The following is a 19,060-nucleotide window of genomic DNA, read 5'->3' on the forward strand; positions in this document are numbered from 1 at the left end:
CCCCTACGAGGCAGAGGATCAACTGTGGAAAGGAAAGAGACAAGTTTTAGTGATGGAAACTATGAGGACCATTGCGTGGCGTTCTCTGGTGACTGTCACTGGTCCGGACTCACAGTCAACCCTACATTGTTGTTGTTGGCGCTATGCAATTATATTCAGCTCAAAAATGAGAGCTCTGCATAGAACAGGGACTGGATCCATGGAAGCCTCGTTTTGTACAGAGTCTCATATCTGTAAGAGGCTGGTAGATAAGTTGGTAGAAAGAGGGGTAGAAAATGGGTGTTGCATTTTTATGGATTGTGTATTTATAAACACAGCCGAAGGCGAGTGAGTTGCATAAGTTGGCTCTTCGCTGTGTGTTTATAAACAGTGGACGGGGGCCCAATTTCATTGCTGATGTGTACAGTGTTGTAACCTAGGTGAGATATTCAGAGATTTGAGATTGCTTGAATAAATAATATTGCATATAGACTTGTAACAACGATTATGATTGGGGAAAGAGTGGATGAGGAGAAAATTTAATTGGTTCACGATTGTAAGATGACGTCCTTTGGGGGAGGATCTTAATTATAAAGTTAAAGATCATTGTACTAAAGAAATCATACGTCACTACAAAACTCTCCTAGAACCCAACATTCGTGTTCTCGGGGGATTCCTTGAGTGTACCTCAGAGAAGGAAGTTGTATAAGAATCTAACGGAAGTAATCTCGTGCGCTTTCTTTTGTTTAGTACGTCTCAGACTTTCTACTTTCTCCACTTTATTATATTTTCTGTATAGTGGGAAATAAATGCTTGTAGATTTTCTTTTCTTTCTTGAATACCGGTTACACTACGTGTTTCTCAATATGCAATCAATGAATCCCGTGAGAGCACACATTGTTAGGTCCTCGGCAAGTTCTGCAGTGACGTCATGATTTCTTTAGTCCAATGATCTTTAACTTTATATCAAAGATCCTCCCCTATGGGTGTGATCTCACAATCGTGAACCAATTGTATTTCCTCCTCCTTCACCCTTTCTCCAATAAGATTCGTTATTACAAGTCTATATGCAATATTGTTTACTTAAGCAACCTCGAATCTCCACATACCTTAGTTTAAAAGTAGTAAGCAAAACACAGGTCATACAGGCTCCCGGACATTTTACGACCCAAGGCGGAGAGCGAGTTTGTGTAAACCTTCGCCTACGAACTGTGCTCTTTACAAAGACCCGATTTATACAAATGCAATCCTCACCACCTTTCTACTCCTACAAAGGATTACAAAGGCGGAGCATGCCGACAGGAGACCTTTTGATCCATATCTAGGTCGGATGCAAAAAAAAAAAAAAAAGAAAAAAAAAAAAAAAAAAAAAATAATAATAATAATAATAATAATAATAATAATAATAATAATAATAATAATAATAATAATAATAATAATAATAATAATAATAATAATAATAATAATAATAAAATAATAAATAAAAATTATAATAATGTAAACAACAAATAAAGTACATAAATAAATGCATAGTTATAGTTAAAATAATAAACAAACAGGTAAATAGTAAATAATAAATTGACATATAACTAATGATAAATGAAAATCAGACAGACAAATGATAACAAAACAAAAACAATATAAGATAAATTATAATCATTACAGCATCTTACTTAGGTGTTTATCTAAATGATTCTTTAAGCTTCGAACTGAACTACATTGCACTACCTGTGCAGGAAGTTTATTCCATTCATTAACTACACGGTTGGCAAAGTTGTTTCTACCTACTTCCAAATTGAATCTATTTCCGGACAGTTTGAGACCATTGTTTCTTGTCTGATTCTCATTCAATGTGAAAATTTGGTCACTTTGGATGTTGTCAATTCCCTTTAAAATCTTAAAGACCTGTATCAAGTCACCTCTGCGTCCACGTTTTTTTAGGGAAAACAGATTCATGTGCTTTAGTCGATTTTCGTATGATTTATTTTTGATATTTGGAATCAGTTTTGTGGCTCGCCGTTGTACTTTTTCCAGTCTGTCAATGTCTTTAATGAGATTCGGTGACCATACGGAAACAGCATATTCCAAATGTGGACGAACTAACGATTTATATAGCTTGTTAATGAGTGATGGACTTTTGAAATCAAAAGATCGCGCAATCAGTCTCAGAATCTTATTTGCTTTCTCAGAGGCTGAAATACATTGCTTGGATGATTTGAGGTCGTTACTGATAATTACGCCGAGATCTTTTTCACTATCCACTTTTGTTAACGAATTTCCAAATAACTTGTAATCGTACTTACTGTTATTTTTACCTATGTGCATTACCTTACATTTACTTGTGTTAAATTTCATTAGCCACTTTTCAGACCATTGCTGTAATTGATCTAAATCTTCTTGAATATCTAATTGGTTTGAGTGATCATTTGCCACTCCGCACAGTTTTGTATCATCAGCAAATTTGGAAACAGTAGATTTTAGTCCATTGTCTATATCATTTATATATACTATGAATAGAAGTGGCCCAAGAACGGAACCCTGAGGAACTCCACTTGCAACACTTTTCCATCCAGAAGTTTTTCCATTTAAAACAACTCTCTGTTTTCGACCATTCAACCAATTACTAGTCCAACCTAATAGGCTACCACTTATTCCATGCAAAGCTAATTTAGTAAGTAGTCTTTCGTGTGGGACGGTATCAAAAGCTTTTGCAAAGTCTAGATATATTAAATCTATATTGTTTCTTTTGTCATAATTCGAGATAACTGTGTTGTAGAATTCGAGTAAGTTAGTCACGCAAGAACGTTTCCTTCTGAAACCATGCTGGCTATCATTTATCAAACGGTTACTTTCTAAATGATGTTCGATAGCATCTCTGATGATAGTTTCCATTATTTTTCCTACGATTGAAGTCAAACTTATAGGCCTATAGTTATTTGGTTTCTTTTTGTCACCTTTTTTGAATATGGGAGTAACGTTAGCTAGCTTCCATTCTCTTGGGACATCTCTGGATATGTGAGAATAAACACCTTGTGAGATCGAAACCTTTATTAGTACTACGTTTCGCTTGTTACAGCTTTTTCAAGTACAGAGGCATGTTTAACATCGCCCCTCCTATAATCCATCTGTTACCCGCATTAAATAAATGTATGAAATGTCCCCCTTAGTCCACTTCAACAAACTGTCCGAAATGTCCTCCTTTGTCTCCACCAAGTCCCACCCGTCCCCCTCCTCCCCCTCCACCTACCACCCACCCCTCCCTGATAACCTCTCCCAGTTCCTTCCCTGTTGGCTTATATGTGCTCAGAGTGTGTGTCATGTCTGTACTTGAAAAAGCTGTAACAAGCGAAACGTAGTACTAATAAAGGTTTCGATCTCACAAGGTGTTTATTCTCACAGTCTTGTCGGCTTTTGCCATTGTGATTCATCTCTGGATATGATGGATTTCTTGAAAATAATTTCTAATGTAACAACAATCTCATTTTTCAATTCCTTTAATATTCTTGGATGCCAACCGTCAGGTCCTTCTGTTTTATTAATTTTGAGTTTCTCTATACACCTTTTCATTTTTTCTTTTGTGAAATTTACTGTAGTAAGTTCACTCTAGATTTTTCACAGGTTTCAGCTTGGAGTTGACTTTGAGGTGCTTCGTTTACGAATACTGAGCTAAAATAGTTGTTTGAAATATTACACATCCCTTCATTTGAATATTCAAGCTCGACAGCTACCACTTGGTCGTCCTGACCAATCCTTTTTAACTACCTCTTACTGGGCTTTGACTTACTACATTATTCTGGAATACAACATATCACATAATATTATATATATGGAAATAAATCAGCAAATGGAAATATTTCAGCATAAACTGGCTAAACAAGATTAAAAGAAATATCCTTCAATGGATGTTGTCATCCACCTAAAGATAACCCAAATATGCATCTACTCCAACATGTACAAATGTAACACCAAATACCTACTGATCCTTAAAACATTATATAAAACACAAAAATGTAGTATATCTATTAACTGGTTGGAATTTGACTGAAAAACTCACTACTACCAAGGTCTAATACTTATCGATAAAAAGATTTCCGTAATATCAACATATTGATACTGTATATCAATCGAAATTTCGGCAAGACTATATTGATGCTATAGCAAATAACTTTCTGGCTCTATCACGATTCCCAAACGAGTACTGGAGATATATGTCAACCACACGTCTTTTATATTTTCTTCACAACGGAGATAAAAGCCCACTACTCACCAAAACCTTCATGGCGTTGAGCTTGGAAGAGCGAGCTGAATCTGCTGAAGCCAGAGCGAGCAGCAGTATATATACCGTACTCCCACCAGCAATGAGGTCACGGGAGCCGATAGGCATAAGACACAAATTAATCCTGCCTTGGGTCTAAATGTAAGCTTCAAGACGTTTAATTAACAATTGTTCTAGAATGTATATGGACTACCCTAACTAACCAATGATAAGGCAACATAATTGTGGAATAACAAAACTAACAAGACGGTGTAGTGCTGGTGGCATAAGCGTACGCGTACTAATCTTGAATTCGCTTAATTGTGGGTTCGAGTCCCGCACTCCGATTCCCAGCAGTGAGTGTTACTTGCACCAACAGTCCAAAAACATCGAGTAAAGGTGACGGGATCGGCCGCAGTTACGAGCCTCCTGGTGTAGGCTCCTTACCTTAAATCCAAATTAGTACTAGTTTTTTTTTCAAAATCAGATTTTTGCAAAAGTTGTCGAGTTTGAGATCGATATTGTACCTGATGTAACCATGATAACAGTTTCGGTCGTTCGTCTTCATTAACATACTCGGGGTAGTGGGCAGCTTCCAGTATATGCTGAATGTTTTGATTCAGTACGTGACAACACGGCAGACAACACCTTGTGGGTCACGAGATAATGGAAATAGTATAGCAGTCCTTGGACAAGATTGCTCATTCACAATTCTATGCACCCCAGCATATGAACATGTCTGACGTGTTTACAAGAAATGTGCAAACACCCCTTTTTTCTAAAAGCTGACAAAGAAGATACCAGCGGCGTAGCTCCACGTACATCCTGTTAAATTGACAGTGCATAGGCAGTCTGAAGAGCTCACCGGTTATTTACAAATACGGCATTTCTGTAATCATGCCACTCGATCCAGCAATCTTTGGTATTTATCCCCGTAGGAGCACTATACCTTAGATAATTTAGTTCTTGGTAATCGATATGACTGTCTTGTTACTTTGTGGAAGGGAATTATCTTTAGCTTAAAAATTAACGTTGCCAGGCCATTTCCTAGGGGTTCTTCTCACAGGAACTTGAAATACCTGCATAGGAAGTGTCTCATTAAATTCCTTACAAATGCTGGAGATTAGTAATAATAAAAAAGCCGTCCAGGGAAGGAGGTTGGAGGGAAGACGTAGAACAGCACGAAATGGTCGAAGTTCATTTTGAAATAACGTACTATAGACACTCTTGTATATAATGTCAATACATTAACTAGGAGAGGTGCACATGTTGATCTTGTTTACTTGAACAAGAAACGATCACAGAAACATATTGTGAAAAATCTGATAGAAAAGATTAGACAACTTGAAAACTCGTCTTCTGCCGAGACACCAGCAAGCGAATACCTCTTCTTAAGTTTATTACTTCTTGTGAAATTTATATCTCCGAATAGGGACAAGTTATTGCATTATGTTTTTGTAATTGTATACGTATAGCGCTATACAGTTGCAGGTATAAGGTAAAATGTAGTATTCTAGTAATTTAGAATCAAAACAGTAGTGTGTTACTGTATTCCAAAGATAGGAGTATCAGTATGAGGTAAGTAGAGTAAGGTTCGTGTATTTAGTTTATTTAGTGACCGCTTTTTCTTCTCTTCGCCGTTTGTATTGCCGAAGGAGGAGCGAAATGGCTTGTGAAAGTTGTGTGAACCTGGGGTTGAAAAATAATCAGAGTTGAATTATATCATGTTTATTTGATTAATAAACTCGCTCTTCTTTGATAACGATGATAATGATGGCTTATACTTATGGTAAGGCCTCTTCTCGAGATCCCCTGTTTCTGTGCGGAAACGAAGAAAAAAGGAAAAGAAAAGATACAGATGGCTTCTTGTAGAAGGCGATAGGGAAGATGAAGAGTGGAGGATCAGTCGAGAGACCAAAAACAAAGGACTCTGTGACTTTTAAATGACAGAAACAGCCCCTTTGTCATCAACATTAAAAACGCTTGGTTTGAATCCAGTAACTACAACGTCCATTTTATGTACATTAGTTTATACTGATGGCTTAAAACCCAGCCACCCTCCCTCCCTATGATTAAAAAGAAAAGATTTCCAAAAACCAACCCCTCTATTATGGATTGTGTACGTATTTACATATATTATTCTGGCTACCACCTAGAGATTTTTGTTCATTTCAAGATAATGTCCAGCGATCAAACGGTTGAACGAAGACGTGAAAGTAGGAAAGGAAATTGGAGTCGTCTCTCGGACTGTTAAAAGAATCAGTGAAGAGAGAGAGAGAGAGAGAATGGGGTCATATAGAGTGAGAGAAGTGGAGCGACATGGGACGAGAAGAGCCAGGAAACGCTCACGAAGGCCTAGGGCAGGGGTTTTTAACCTTTTTTCCTCCAATTCCCCACTTTTTAGTGAGCCAACTCTCCATTTCCCACCACAGCATCGGTCTTTGACAAATTCGATTTTAACCCATGCAGTGTTTAGTACGTAAATATACAGTGTTGTCACTTTTACCCAAACGTGACTTACAATACCTCATATATTGGTTGTTTTTGTTATCAAAACAGTCTGGAAATGGTTGTGATTTGTAAAGTAAGTCAACATTTGGATGTAATGTATTAGATTTTTAAGCACTATCGATTATTTGTGAGTGGAAACAAATTCACGAAATGTGACAACAAGAAGACACCAGAAACAAACAAAAAGAAACAAAAACACATCGATTAAAAAAAAAAAAAAAGACAGTGGTTTTTCTGTCCAACCGGTCATTCCCCACTTGGCAACTACGCCTTTCCCCACCAGTGGGGAATTCCCAACAGTTGAAGAGCCACTGGCCTAGGCGATGAGCTCGATGTTCCCACTGGGGCAGAAGACCTTTCCAGAGGGCCCAACCGTGAAGGGGATGGCTGGAAAGAAAGGAATTGCTGTTGAGTTAAAGAAATTGAAACAGGCATATCTTGATCAAGTTCAGTTTTGGACATGATGGAGGCGTTTGCTTTGGTAAGGAGTTTAAGCCACAATTCATCTTTCAAATATATGTATATACGAGTATATACACATATAATTTTGATAAGGTGGAGAAACTAAATGAGGAGCCTACACTACAAGACGCTGAGTACCTGCGGCCGAAGCCGTCACCTTTGTCCTATGGGGTAACTGTTGGGGCAGGTAACATTACCTGGTGGGAATGGGAGACGCGTGCGGGATTCGAACCCACAACTAAGCGAATGCGAGACCAGCACGCTTCCGATTACGCCACCGGCACCAACAGGCGTTAAAGGGCCATTTACACGGTCAAATGGTTTGTCAAACATGTCTTTGAAGTGTTGTTTGAACGTGTGAATGGGGGTATTTTGTCAAACGTGTTTGACAACCAAGTACCCCATCCACACGGTCAAACACCACTTCAAACACTTGTTTGACAAACCTTAAACCAATCTTCAGAACAGCTATAGAAATCCTTGACTAGCAATGCTGAGTGCGGATAGATTTTTTTTTTTTTTTTTTTTGTGTAAAGGAAATTTGTAGCGGAAACAATGGCTTTACGTGCACATGACAATATCAATACGGGTTATACATTTCTACAAATACTTTCTACATTAAATTTAGTTCTGAAAGCTATTTAACGAGTAAAGTACTTCATGATCGTTAGTGTGATGGAGTGGAAAAACACACAGTGATCGTTGTTGTGATCGAGTCAAAGAACACACAGCTACATCACTTTTCGAACCCCAGCAATTGAGCAATGAATGATCACCTTTTCTTCGTCACACAATGACCAATACTTTCATGAATTAAACAATATATATATATATATATATATATATATATGTGTATATATATACATATATATATATATATGTATATATATACATACATATATATATGTATATATATATATATATATATATATATATATGTATGTATATATATACTAACACTGTCCTTTTATCGGGGACAACAGGCTTAACTGGATAACAAGCCAAAAGAGAACCTGTGTTGCCTAGGAAGCTGTGCTTCGGATCTATTTACCCGAGTGTGTCGTGGGAGATAGTCATGGGCCGAGTTGGGAGCCTTGACGCTGTTTAAATAAGGAATATTGTAAAGGGCGGCGTTCCCAAGGAAGGGCCGGGCAGGTCGGATGAAATCGCCGGGACCAGAAGGACCGATTACCCCAGAGGCCCCAATCACCCCTACGAGGCAGAGGATCACCTGTGGAAAGGAAAGAGACAAGTTTTTGTGGTGATTTCTTTAGTCCAATGATCTTTAATTTTATATCTAAGATCCTCCCCTATGGGCGTGATCTCACAATCGTGAACCAATTGTATTTTCTCCTCCTCCACCCTTTCTCCAAAAAGATTCGTTATTATAAGTCTATATGCAATATTGTTTACTTAAGCAAACTCGAATCTCCACATACCTTAGTTTAAAAGTAGTAAGCAAAAAAAAAAAAAAAAAAAAAACGTCATATAGGCTCCCGGCCATTTTACGACCCAAGGCGGAGAGCGAGCTTGTGTATACCTTCGCCTACGAACTGTGCTCTTTACAAACACCCGATTTATAAAAATGGAATCCTCACCATCTGCCCCACTTTCTACCCATTTCTCTACCAGCCTCTTACAGAGCTCGACAGCTACAACTTGGTCGTCCCGACCATCCCTTTTGAACTCCCTCCTACAGGGCTTTGGTATACTACATTATTCTGGAATTCAACATTTCATATGATATTATATACCTGGATCTAAATCAGTAATTAAAAATATTTCAGCATAAACTGTCTAAACAAGACTAAAAGAGATATCCTTAAATAGTTGCTATCATCCACTTAATGGTAACCAAAATTGCATCTACTCCAACATGTACAAACGTAACACCAAATACCTACTGATCCTTAAAACATTATATAAAAACACAAAAATTTAGTATATCTATAAACTGGTTGGAATTTGACTGAAAAACTCACTACTACCAAGGTCTAATACTTATCGATAAAAAGATTTCCGTAATATCAACATATTGGTACTGTATATCAATCGAAATTTCGGCAAGACTATATTGATGCTATAGCAAATAACTTTCTGGCTCTATCACGATTCCCAAACGAGTCAACCACACGTCTTTTATATTTTCTTCACAACGGAGATAAAAGCTCACTACTCACCAAAACCTTCATGGCGTTGAGCTTGGAAGAGCGAGCTGAATCTGCTGAAGCCAGAGCGAGCAGCAGTATATATACCGTACTCCCACCAGCAATGAGGTCACGGGAGCCGATAGGCATAAGACATAACTTAATCCTGCCTTGGGTCTAAATGTAAGCTTCAAGACGTTTAATTAACAATTGTTCTAGAATTTATATGGACTACCCTAACTAACCAATGATAAGGCAACATAATTGTGGAATAACAAAACTAACAAGACGGTGTAGTGCTGGTGGCGTAAGCGTACGCGTACTAATCTTGAATTCGCTTAATTGTGGGTTCGAGTCCCGCACTCCGATTCCCAGCAGTGAGTGTTACTTGCACCAACAGTCCAAAAACATCGAGTAAAGGTGACGGGATCGGCCGCAGTTACGAGCCTCCTGGTGTAGGCTCCTCACCTTAAATCCAAATTAGTACTAGTTTTTTTTTTTCAAAATCAGATTTTTGCAAAAGTTGTCGAGTTTGAGGTCGATATTGTACCTGATGTAACCATGATAACAGTTTCGGTCGTTCGTCTTCTAAAAAAAAAAAAAAAAAAAAAAAAAAAAAAAAAAAAAAATCAACGACACAATAAATGACTTATACTGAATTTTTGGAAAGACTGTGGAGTTTGAGATCGATCTTGCACTTCTTGAAACTAAGATAACACTTTTGGTCGTCCGTCCCCAGTAATACAATAGAAAACGATAAAGAACCAAAAGTTATCTTTTCTTAAGGTGTATGTGTATGTATGTGTGCCTGTGTGTGTGTGTGTGTGTGCCTGTATGTGTGTGTGTGCTTGTATGTGTGTGTGTGTGCTTGTATGTGTGCGTGTGTGCCTGTATATATATGTGTGTGTGTGTGTGCCTGTGTGTGTGTGTGCATGTGTGCCTGTATGCTTGTGTGTGTGTGTGTTTACTTGTATACAGGACAGGGTCAACGCTCGTTTCAATTTTTTCATGCCGTGGTCCCTCGTGATGAGAATTATATTAGGCAGAGTGGGTCAAGGAATCGTGATTGTTTTCTTACATTTAATTCCTCACTTGTTATAAAAGGTGCCTCTGTGTCTGTTTATCCCCATAATCTTTAACAGAGAAAACCCAATTACAAAGGGAGTGTAAGGATAAATTTCATTTATTCTGGAGGATCAACTCAAGAATCTACTGTGTCTACGTTTAGGAATTTGGTCCTGGGTGACGCCTAATGGTTCTATTCAATTTAGAGACGTCGATCTACGTTCTAGTGCAATATTATACTAGTCATAGAATGAACTGTTATCGTTATCAATTACAATTTACTTCCAATCGCGACTGGGAGCAAACCGTCTGGTTCAAGATCCACCATGAGGACAAATGTTCCCCAAGACGGAAGTGCTGGAAGTGTCCTACCAAAGGGAAATAACTGTATTGTATCTATTTATTTTTCAATTGTTTCACCTATTGATATGTCTACCTATTGTTTTATTTAGTTATGTAAATTTTCATCTTATTATCTAATCTTTTCAATCAGATTTTTCAAAATATGTTTCTGTGATTGTTTCTTGCTCAAGTAAACAAGATCAACTTGGTCACCTCTCCTAGTTAATGCATTGACGTTATATACCAGAGCGTCCATAGTCCAGTACGTTATTTCAAAATAGACTTCGACCACTTCGTGCTGTTCTACGTCTTCCCCAACCTCCTTAGCTGAACTACTTTTTTTGTATCTATTAATCTCCAGCATTTACAAGAAATATAATGAGACACTTTCTACGCAGATCTCTCAATTTAGGCCTGCGAGAAGAACGCCGAGGAAATGGCCTGGCAAGGTTCCTTCTTCGGCTAAAGATAATTCCCTTAAACAAAGTAACAGGACAGTCGTAGCGATTTCCATTAACTAAGTGATCCTACGGGGATACATACCAAAGATTACTGGATTGAGTGGCACGATTATAGAAATACCGGATGGGTAAATAACTGGTGAGCTCTTCAGACTACCCATGCGCTGTCAGTTTAATAGGATACACTGGGAGCTACGCCGATGGTGTCTTTCTCCTCAACCCTCAGTCGAGTGTTTGCACATTTCTTGTAAACACACCCGTCATGTTCATATGTTGGGGTCCATACAATTGTGAATGAACAATCTTGTTCAAGGATTGCTAGATTATGTACTCCTACAGTAATCTCAGTTGAAAACTTTTAACAATTTCTTCATGTATCAGGTCCTTCTTCATCATCTATGGAAGTTGGTGTGTTAATTAATTTTTCATTGTGAGTTTCCTCCCTGATGTGTGCTTCTAATGTGTACTTTTAATAAATTATACAAGTGAAAATTTTGTTACTGGTTTCCTTAAATACTTTAATGATATAAATGTGTATCTTGATGCATTGTTTTAAAACCGGAGAAATTGCAATGGTAGACGTAGGGCCCTTCGTCGCTAAGAACCTAAGACAAACATAGGTCAGACAAGTGGATGCATGCCTTAACTATCTACAACGGCGGAGGAAACATTTTGGTATATGAAGTTATCATGATTTGCGCTTTGTCGATTAAGTACTACATTATCCTTTCTCTTCTTAAAACCCCCTTCTCATTCTCGGTCTTCCTCACCAGTTTACTCCAACCACCTCTGCCTCCCCCATTCTTTTCCATGTTTTCAAACCATCCCCGTATTCTTTCATGTTTTAGCTGCACAATTTCTCTCCATCCCCAATATATTCCTCAAACACATTATCAAATGAACTAAAAATCTGCACCATGTAAAAACACAGGCACAATCTTTCTATCCATCTCCAGATACTTCTTTCACAACACTTTTCATTCCTTCTCTTCAATCTACTCACAATCACAATTTCCAACACCAATACAAGCTCTACTGCTGATGTAAAATGAGTTGACTGTTCTCAGTTCCTCTACCTATGCACCTACAATACATTTCACAATGTCCTCTAGTCCTCTGGTACGTTCCGTTCACTTAGGCAAACAATAAACCACATTACTGGCCAATGGTTCATTCCTTTATCAAGTGGACTATTGGACTAGCTAGGTAAGACCACCCACTCGCGAGGGATCGGTTTTTGTGGGAGGAGAAGAATGTAAGAAAATGAAAAGATAGTAGTGTATAAAAGAGGGCTATTGCCAAAAATCACTCCACTTGGCATCCATCCAACCCAGGTGACCTACCGTCTGTGGCAAGTCCTTCCTTACTTAATTATTGTATATATTTATTGTATATGTATCTCCTTTATTGTATATGTAACACTTCTTTGTTATACATAAGTACTTAATATCAATATATATTTATTGTAAATGTATTGTATAAGTAAGCCTATGTAGTCATTACATTATATAAGTGCCCTATACACAATTATATAACCGATTATATATACGTCATTAGGCGTACGCTACAGGCGTATGCGTCTATGCCAATTCTGCGTGCCATAGCATTGAGGTATTTAGTATAATGTTACCCTTAACCATTTTGCATGCATATTCCTCATTATATGTAATTGTTCTCTTGTTTCTGTATATTCTTATGTATATACCTAGATATGTTTGTCTGTATTGTTTAGCCTGATCTTTTCTCCGCCTGGGACACGGTATCAGGAAAGTGGGTCGCGTGTGCGTCCATGCCCAAGGCAAGGCCTCCTTAGCATCCACTTGAGAGATCACTTCCTGCCATACTTGCGTGTAGACCTACGTAATAAACTCCTACCAGAAAGTACAGTGTGTTTGGCACTTACCACACGTCTTTCATCACTTATTCTTTCTACATACACAGCCACTTGACTCAATTTCTTATAGTCATAGCTTAACAAAAAATCTCTCATTTCCTGTGTTAGATATCTATATAGCTATTTTTGCTATCTAGGTGTGCTTATAGATATGAATTAAATGGTTTGGCGAAAGACAAAAACAATTAAAAATAGAACTTGGTACGGAAGCCGTTAAGTGTGTATGGGAGTGGACTCAGAGAATCACTAACATGGTCATAGTGATGGCAGTTCGCAAATAACTGGGTCTAGGTGCAGAGATGACAAAAACACATGGAGACTGTATTGTAGTGTATTTCGAACTGAATTCCAATATGGTAACAGGGAACGACACAAATATACAGAAAACGTGAGTATAAGAGAAAATGTAACAACTCTAGGAAGCTAGGCTATTAGTAAAATTTTGTTAAGGATGTATTACAAAATTTAACTTTAACATCACATTTCTATAGCGCCATTCATTAGTTTTGTGAAAGTTCACTTTCCATTGGTAAATGTTTCATATTTTTGTAGTCGTATTTTGTATATTGTTTGTGCATGAATTATATGATTTTTTTTATTTTTCATTCAATGTATTGGTGTTTTTGGGTAATGATATTTACACAGAGATAGTTTGTCATTCGCTTGTAAATGGTCCGTCGAACTACGTCATTATATGTAACCATGTCGGCGTGAGGGAAGTGGAGCGACATGGAACTCAGGATTGACGAGAAGGGCCAGGAAACGCTCACGAAAGCCTAAGCGGTGAACTGGATGTTGTCACTGGGGCAGATTTTTTCAGAAGGTCCAGCCACGTATCCATTAGCATCCACACCGTCGGTAACATTTGCAGAGGGGGCCTGGAAACAAAGGAAATGCTGTTGAGTTCAAGAAAATTAAACAGACATATCTTGATCGAATTCCTTTTTGGACATGGTGGAGGCGTTTACGCCCAAAAGGCATATTTCCAGAAAAAGAAAGAGAAAAAAAGACACAGTGGAGAATTAAGTGAGGAGCCTATACTACTAGACGCTGAGTATCTGCGGCCGAAGCCGTCACCTTTGTTCTATGGGGTAACTGTTGAGGTAGGTAACATTAGCTGCTGGGAATCGGAGAGGCGTGCGGGATTCGAACCCACAACTAAGTGTGAATGGGGTATTTTGTCAAACGTGTTTGACAACAAAGTACCCTATTCACACGGTCAAACATCAATTCAAGCCGTTTGACCTTGTAAATTGCCCTTAAATATTCAGGACAGTTATAGGAATCTTAGACTTGTAATGCTGAGTGAAGATATATTTTTTCTAAAGGAAATTTGTAGCAGAAACATTGGTTCTACATGTATAGGACATTAGCAATACGGGTTATACATTTCTACAAACACTTTCTACATGAAATTTAGATCTTAGAGCTATTTAACGAGTAAAGTATTTTATGATCGTTGGTGTGATGGAGTGGAAGAATACACCGTGGTCGTTTCTGTGATCGATTGAGAGAACACACAGCTGCATCACTATCCGAATCCTACCAATTATGTGATAAATTCTCACCCTTTCCTCGTCACACAAAGACCAATACTTTCATGAATTAAGAGAAGTATATATAGATTCTTTATACGTGAAGAAATTTTAGATTTGTGAATTTATAACACTTCCAAATGTGTGACTAAAGGGGAACCATAGGTAACATGACTTTTTTCTTTCTTTTCTTTTCTTTTGAGGGGGAGAGGAGTTGACAGACTAAAAAGTCACTGATATTATTCATTCATCAGGGACAACAGGCTTAACTGTGTAACAAGCCAAACGAATACGTGTGTTGCCTAGGACGCTGTACTTCGTGTCTATTTACCTGAGTGTGCACTTGTTCAGTCTGGTTGAAGTGGACGGGATCAGAAGACTCCACGATATCATAGGAACTAATCAACCCTGAAGCCCCAACCAGATCCCTGGGGACACCCAGGCTGACGCCTACGAGGCAGAGGATCACCTGCAGAAAGAGACAAATTTCAATGACGATGACATTCGAATGAGGGTCATTGCGTGGGATGCTCTGTTTCGTCCTCGTCCACAGACAATATGTGACTGGTGACTGTCACAGGTCCGGACTCAGAGATTCTTATTTCTTTCTTGAATACCGGTTACACGACGTGCTTCTCATGAAACAATCCCGTGAGAACATACATATTGTTAGGTCCTAGGTAAGTTTTGCAGTGACTTCACGATTTCTTTAGTTTAATTATCTTTAACTTTATATTTAATATCCTCCCCTAAGGGAGTGGTCTCACAATCGTGAACAATTGTATTTTCTCCTCCACCGTTTCTCCAATAAGATTTGTTGTTACAAGTCTATACGCAATATGGTTTACTTAAAAAAAATCTCAAATCTCTACAAAACTTACTTAGTTTATAAGCAGTAAGCAAAACACACGTCATACAGGCTTCCGGCCATTTCATGACACAAGGCGGCGAGCGAGCTTGTGTAAACCTTCGCCTACGAACTGTGCTCTTTACAAACACCCGATCCATAAAAATACAAACATCACTATCTATCCCACTTTCTACCTAGTTCTCTACCAGCCTCTTACAGATCTCGACAGTTACCACTTGGTCGTCCCGACCAACCCTTTTGAACTCCCTCTTACAGGGCTTTGGCATACTACGTTATTGTGAAATTCAATATTTCATATAATATTATATACATGGAACTAAATCAATAATTAAAAACATTTCAGCATAAAATGGCTACACAAGGCTAAAAGAAATATCATTCAATAGTTGCTATCATCCAACTAATGGTAACCCAAAAATGCATCTACTCCAACATGTACAAATATAACACCAAATACCTACTGATCCTTAAAACGTCATATAAAAACAAAACAATTTAGTATATCTATAATCTAGTAGAATTTTATTAAAACACTCACTACTACCAAGGTCTAATACTTATCGATTAAAGGCTTACGTATTATCAACATATTGATACTGTATATCAATCGAAATTTCGGCAAGACTATATGATGCTATAGCAAATAATTTTCTTGCTCTATCACGATTCCTAAACAAATATTGGAGCTATATGTCAGCTAAGTGTCTTTTATGTCTTCTTCACAACGGAGATAAAAGCCCACTACTCACCAAAACCTTCATGTCGTTGAGCCTGGAAGAACGAGCTGAATCTGCTGAAGCCAGAACGAGCAGCCGTATATATACATCCACCAGAAATGACGTCACGGGAGCCGCAAGGCATAAGGCAAATGTGACGCCCTCAGTCATAGTTATACGACAACTTGATTATTTCTATCTCAACTTACAGGAACCATTCTAACTCAATCCTGCCTCGGGTTTAACAAAATGTAAACATCAAGACGTTTAAATAACAATTGTTCTAGAATTTATATAGGCTACCCTAACTACCCAATGACAAGGTAACATAATTGTGGAATAACAAAACAGTATTATTGTAGTGATAGTGGCGTAATAGTAAGCGTACTAATCTTACATACATACATACATACATACATACATACATACATACATACATACATACATACATACATACATACATACATACATACATACATACATACATACATACATACATACATACATACATACATATATACATACATATACCAAAGGCTTTTCCCCCTTACAGATGGCAAAAAAAAAAAAAAAAAACGTGGAAAACATTCCCTCCCATTCCATCCTCTACATACTCCACTCCCTTCTAATTATGAGCTCGAGTCCCGCACTCCGTTTCCCAGCAGTGACTTTTACTTGTCCCGACAATCCAAAAACATCGAGCAAAGCTGACTAGATCGGCTGCAGCTACGAAACTCCTTGTGTAAGCTCCTCACTTTACACTACGACCGGAGATAATAGTCCATGATGAATTTTTACCATATCTCAATAACTACAACGTCGATTTAGATGAAAATTTACATGGCATTAGATTATACTATCAGTAGCCTTTCATTAAAATTTGAAGTCAATATCTTTGTTAGTTTTTTAATAATCCATTTTTTTTTCAGGTGAACAGAGATAATAGTCCTCCTATTGAATATTAAAGAATGGGGCGTGGGAAAGATCTTACAGAGTGTGAGAGAAACAAAATTATAAAGGAAATAGCGCAAGGAAAGTCAGCTGGTGAAGTAGCCAAGAAACTAGGTCGACATATAAAGACAATTCGTAGATTTTTACAAAATCCCAAATTTAGGAAAGTGCACAGTGATAAAGGGAAGTTCAAGTCTGTTACATCGCGTGACATCTCTCATCTTAAGCGATGCGTAAAGAAAAACCCTGGAACTACAAGTAAAACCTTGTTTGCAGATGCTGGAATTCAAGATGTCTCCAAAACAACCCGAAATAAGATATTGTCTCAACTTGCTAAATATAATAAACCTACATGTAGGCCTCCATTGGCACCGAAACATAAAAAAGCTAGGCTAGAATGGGCGAGGAAACACATGAAAACCGATGTTAAGAATATATTATTTACAGATGAGTGCCAAGCCACGTTAGACGGGCCTGATGGATGGAGCAAAGGTTGGATATTTAATGATAACCCAGCTCACATGCGTTTGCGGCGTCAACAAGGGGGTGGAGGAGTAATGTTTTGGGCAGGTATCATGGAAGACACTATGATTGGCCCATTTAAAGTGCCAGAAGGTGTGAAAATTACTGCAACAACATACTGTGACTTTATTGAAAATGTCCTCTCAGACTGGCTGGATGAACTCCCATTATCAAAGCTCACAAAAGTCATTTTTATGCATGATAATGCACCAGCACATGCTGCCAAGAGAACAATGGAAATGCTCTCCTCCTTGGGATTTAATGGAGACACTTTGATGAAGTGGCCAGCCTGTTCTCCGGATTTAAATCCGATTGAAAACTTGTGGAGTATCATAAAAAAGAAAATCTACTTAAATGGCAAGCAATATACGTCTAAGGATTCACTGTGGGAAGCAATAAAATAAGCTGCTAGAACAGTACCACCCGCCACTATCACAAAACTGACTGATTCAACTACCAATCGCATATTTGAGGTCATCAGACAAAATGGATCATATATCAAATATTAATAATAAATTTATGAGATGTATATTTAATATTTCATTCTTGTAATTGATTGTTATGTTGTATACTTATGGTATGGGTTGTTTAAAATTGTTATTTTGCTTTACTTTGTATATTTATCCTTATAATTAACGAAAATACATAAATCCTTTTAACAGGACTATTATCTCTGTTCACCTGAAAAACAAAGAAATTGGATTATTAAAAAACTAACAAAGATATTGACTTCTAATTTTAATGAAAGGCTACTGATAGTGTGATCTAATGCCATGTAAATTGTCATCTAAATCGACGTGGTAGTTATTGAGATATGGTAAAAATTCTTCATGGGCTATTATCTCCGGTCGTAGTGTAAATACAAATTATTACTAGTGTTGTTGTTTTTATCAGATTTTTGCAAAAACTGTGGATTTTGATATCGATATTATACCTGATGTAACCAAGATAGCAGCTTTGGTCGTTCATCTTCAGTAAAGAAAATCAACGACACAATAAATGACATACTGAATTTTTGCAAAGACTGTGGAGTATGAGATCGATTTTGCACTTCCTGAAACTAAGATAAACTTTTGGTCGTCCTTCCCCAGTAATACAAAAGAAAACAAGTCAACGACACAATAAACAAACAAAAGTGATCTTTTCCTTAAAAATGTATCCTGGCCTAGAATTCGTTTCAACGTTTTCTTGCCGCGCTCCCTCGTGATGAGGATTGTATTAAGTAGAGTGGGTCAAGGAATCGTGATTGTTTTCTTATAATTAATTCCGCAGTTGTTCCAAAGGTACCTGTGTCTGTTTATCCCCTGATCAATTTATTCTGGCTGCCGACTATGTTTACCTTTAGGAAC

The 19,060-nt window shown here is 37.7% G+C and overlaps 1 protein-coding gene across 1 annotated transcript; it reads right to left on the minus strand.

Annotated features, from left to right (window-relative positions):
* Nucleotides 1-6,140: 6,140 nt before the first annotated feature.
* Nucleotides 6,141-13,212, minus strand: LOC143020500 (uncharacterized). The gene is made up of 4 exons (XM_076176927.1): nt 13,126-13,212; nt 9,388-9,531; nt 8,259-8,438; nt 6,141-7,132 (listed from the first exon to the last, which is right to left on the minus strand). The coding sequence occupies exons 1-4, from the start codon at nt 13,210-13,212 to the stop codon at nt 7,010-7,012; spliced, it is 534 nt and encodes a 177-aa protein (XP_076033042.1). The 3' UTR covers nt 6,141-7,009.
* Between the last annotated feature and the right edge of the window lie 5,848 nt (nt 13,213-19,060).

Source organism: Oratosquilla oratoria, chromosome 40 (genome assembly GCF_046742065.1).
Source record: "Oratosquilla oratoria isolate Oo_2021 chromosome 40, ASM4674206v1, whole genome shotgun sequence".
Classification (NCBI taxonomy): domain Eukaryota; kingdom Metazoa; phylum Arthropoda; class Malacostraca; order Stomatopoda; family Squillidae; genus Oratosquilla; species Oratosquilla oratoria.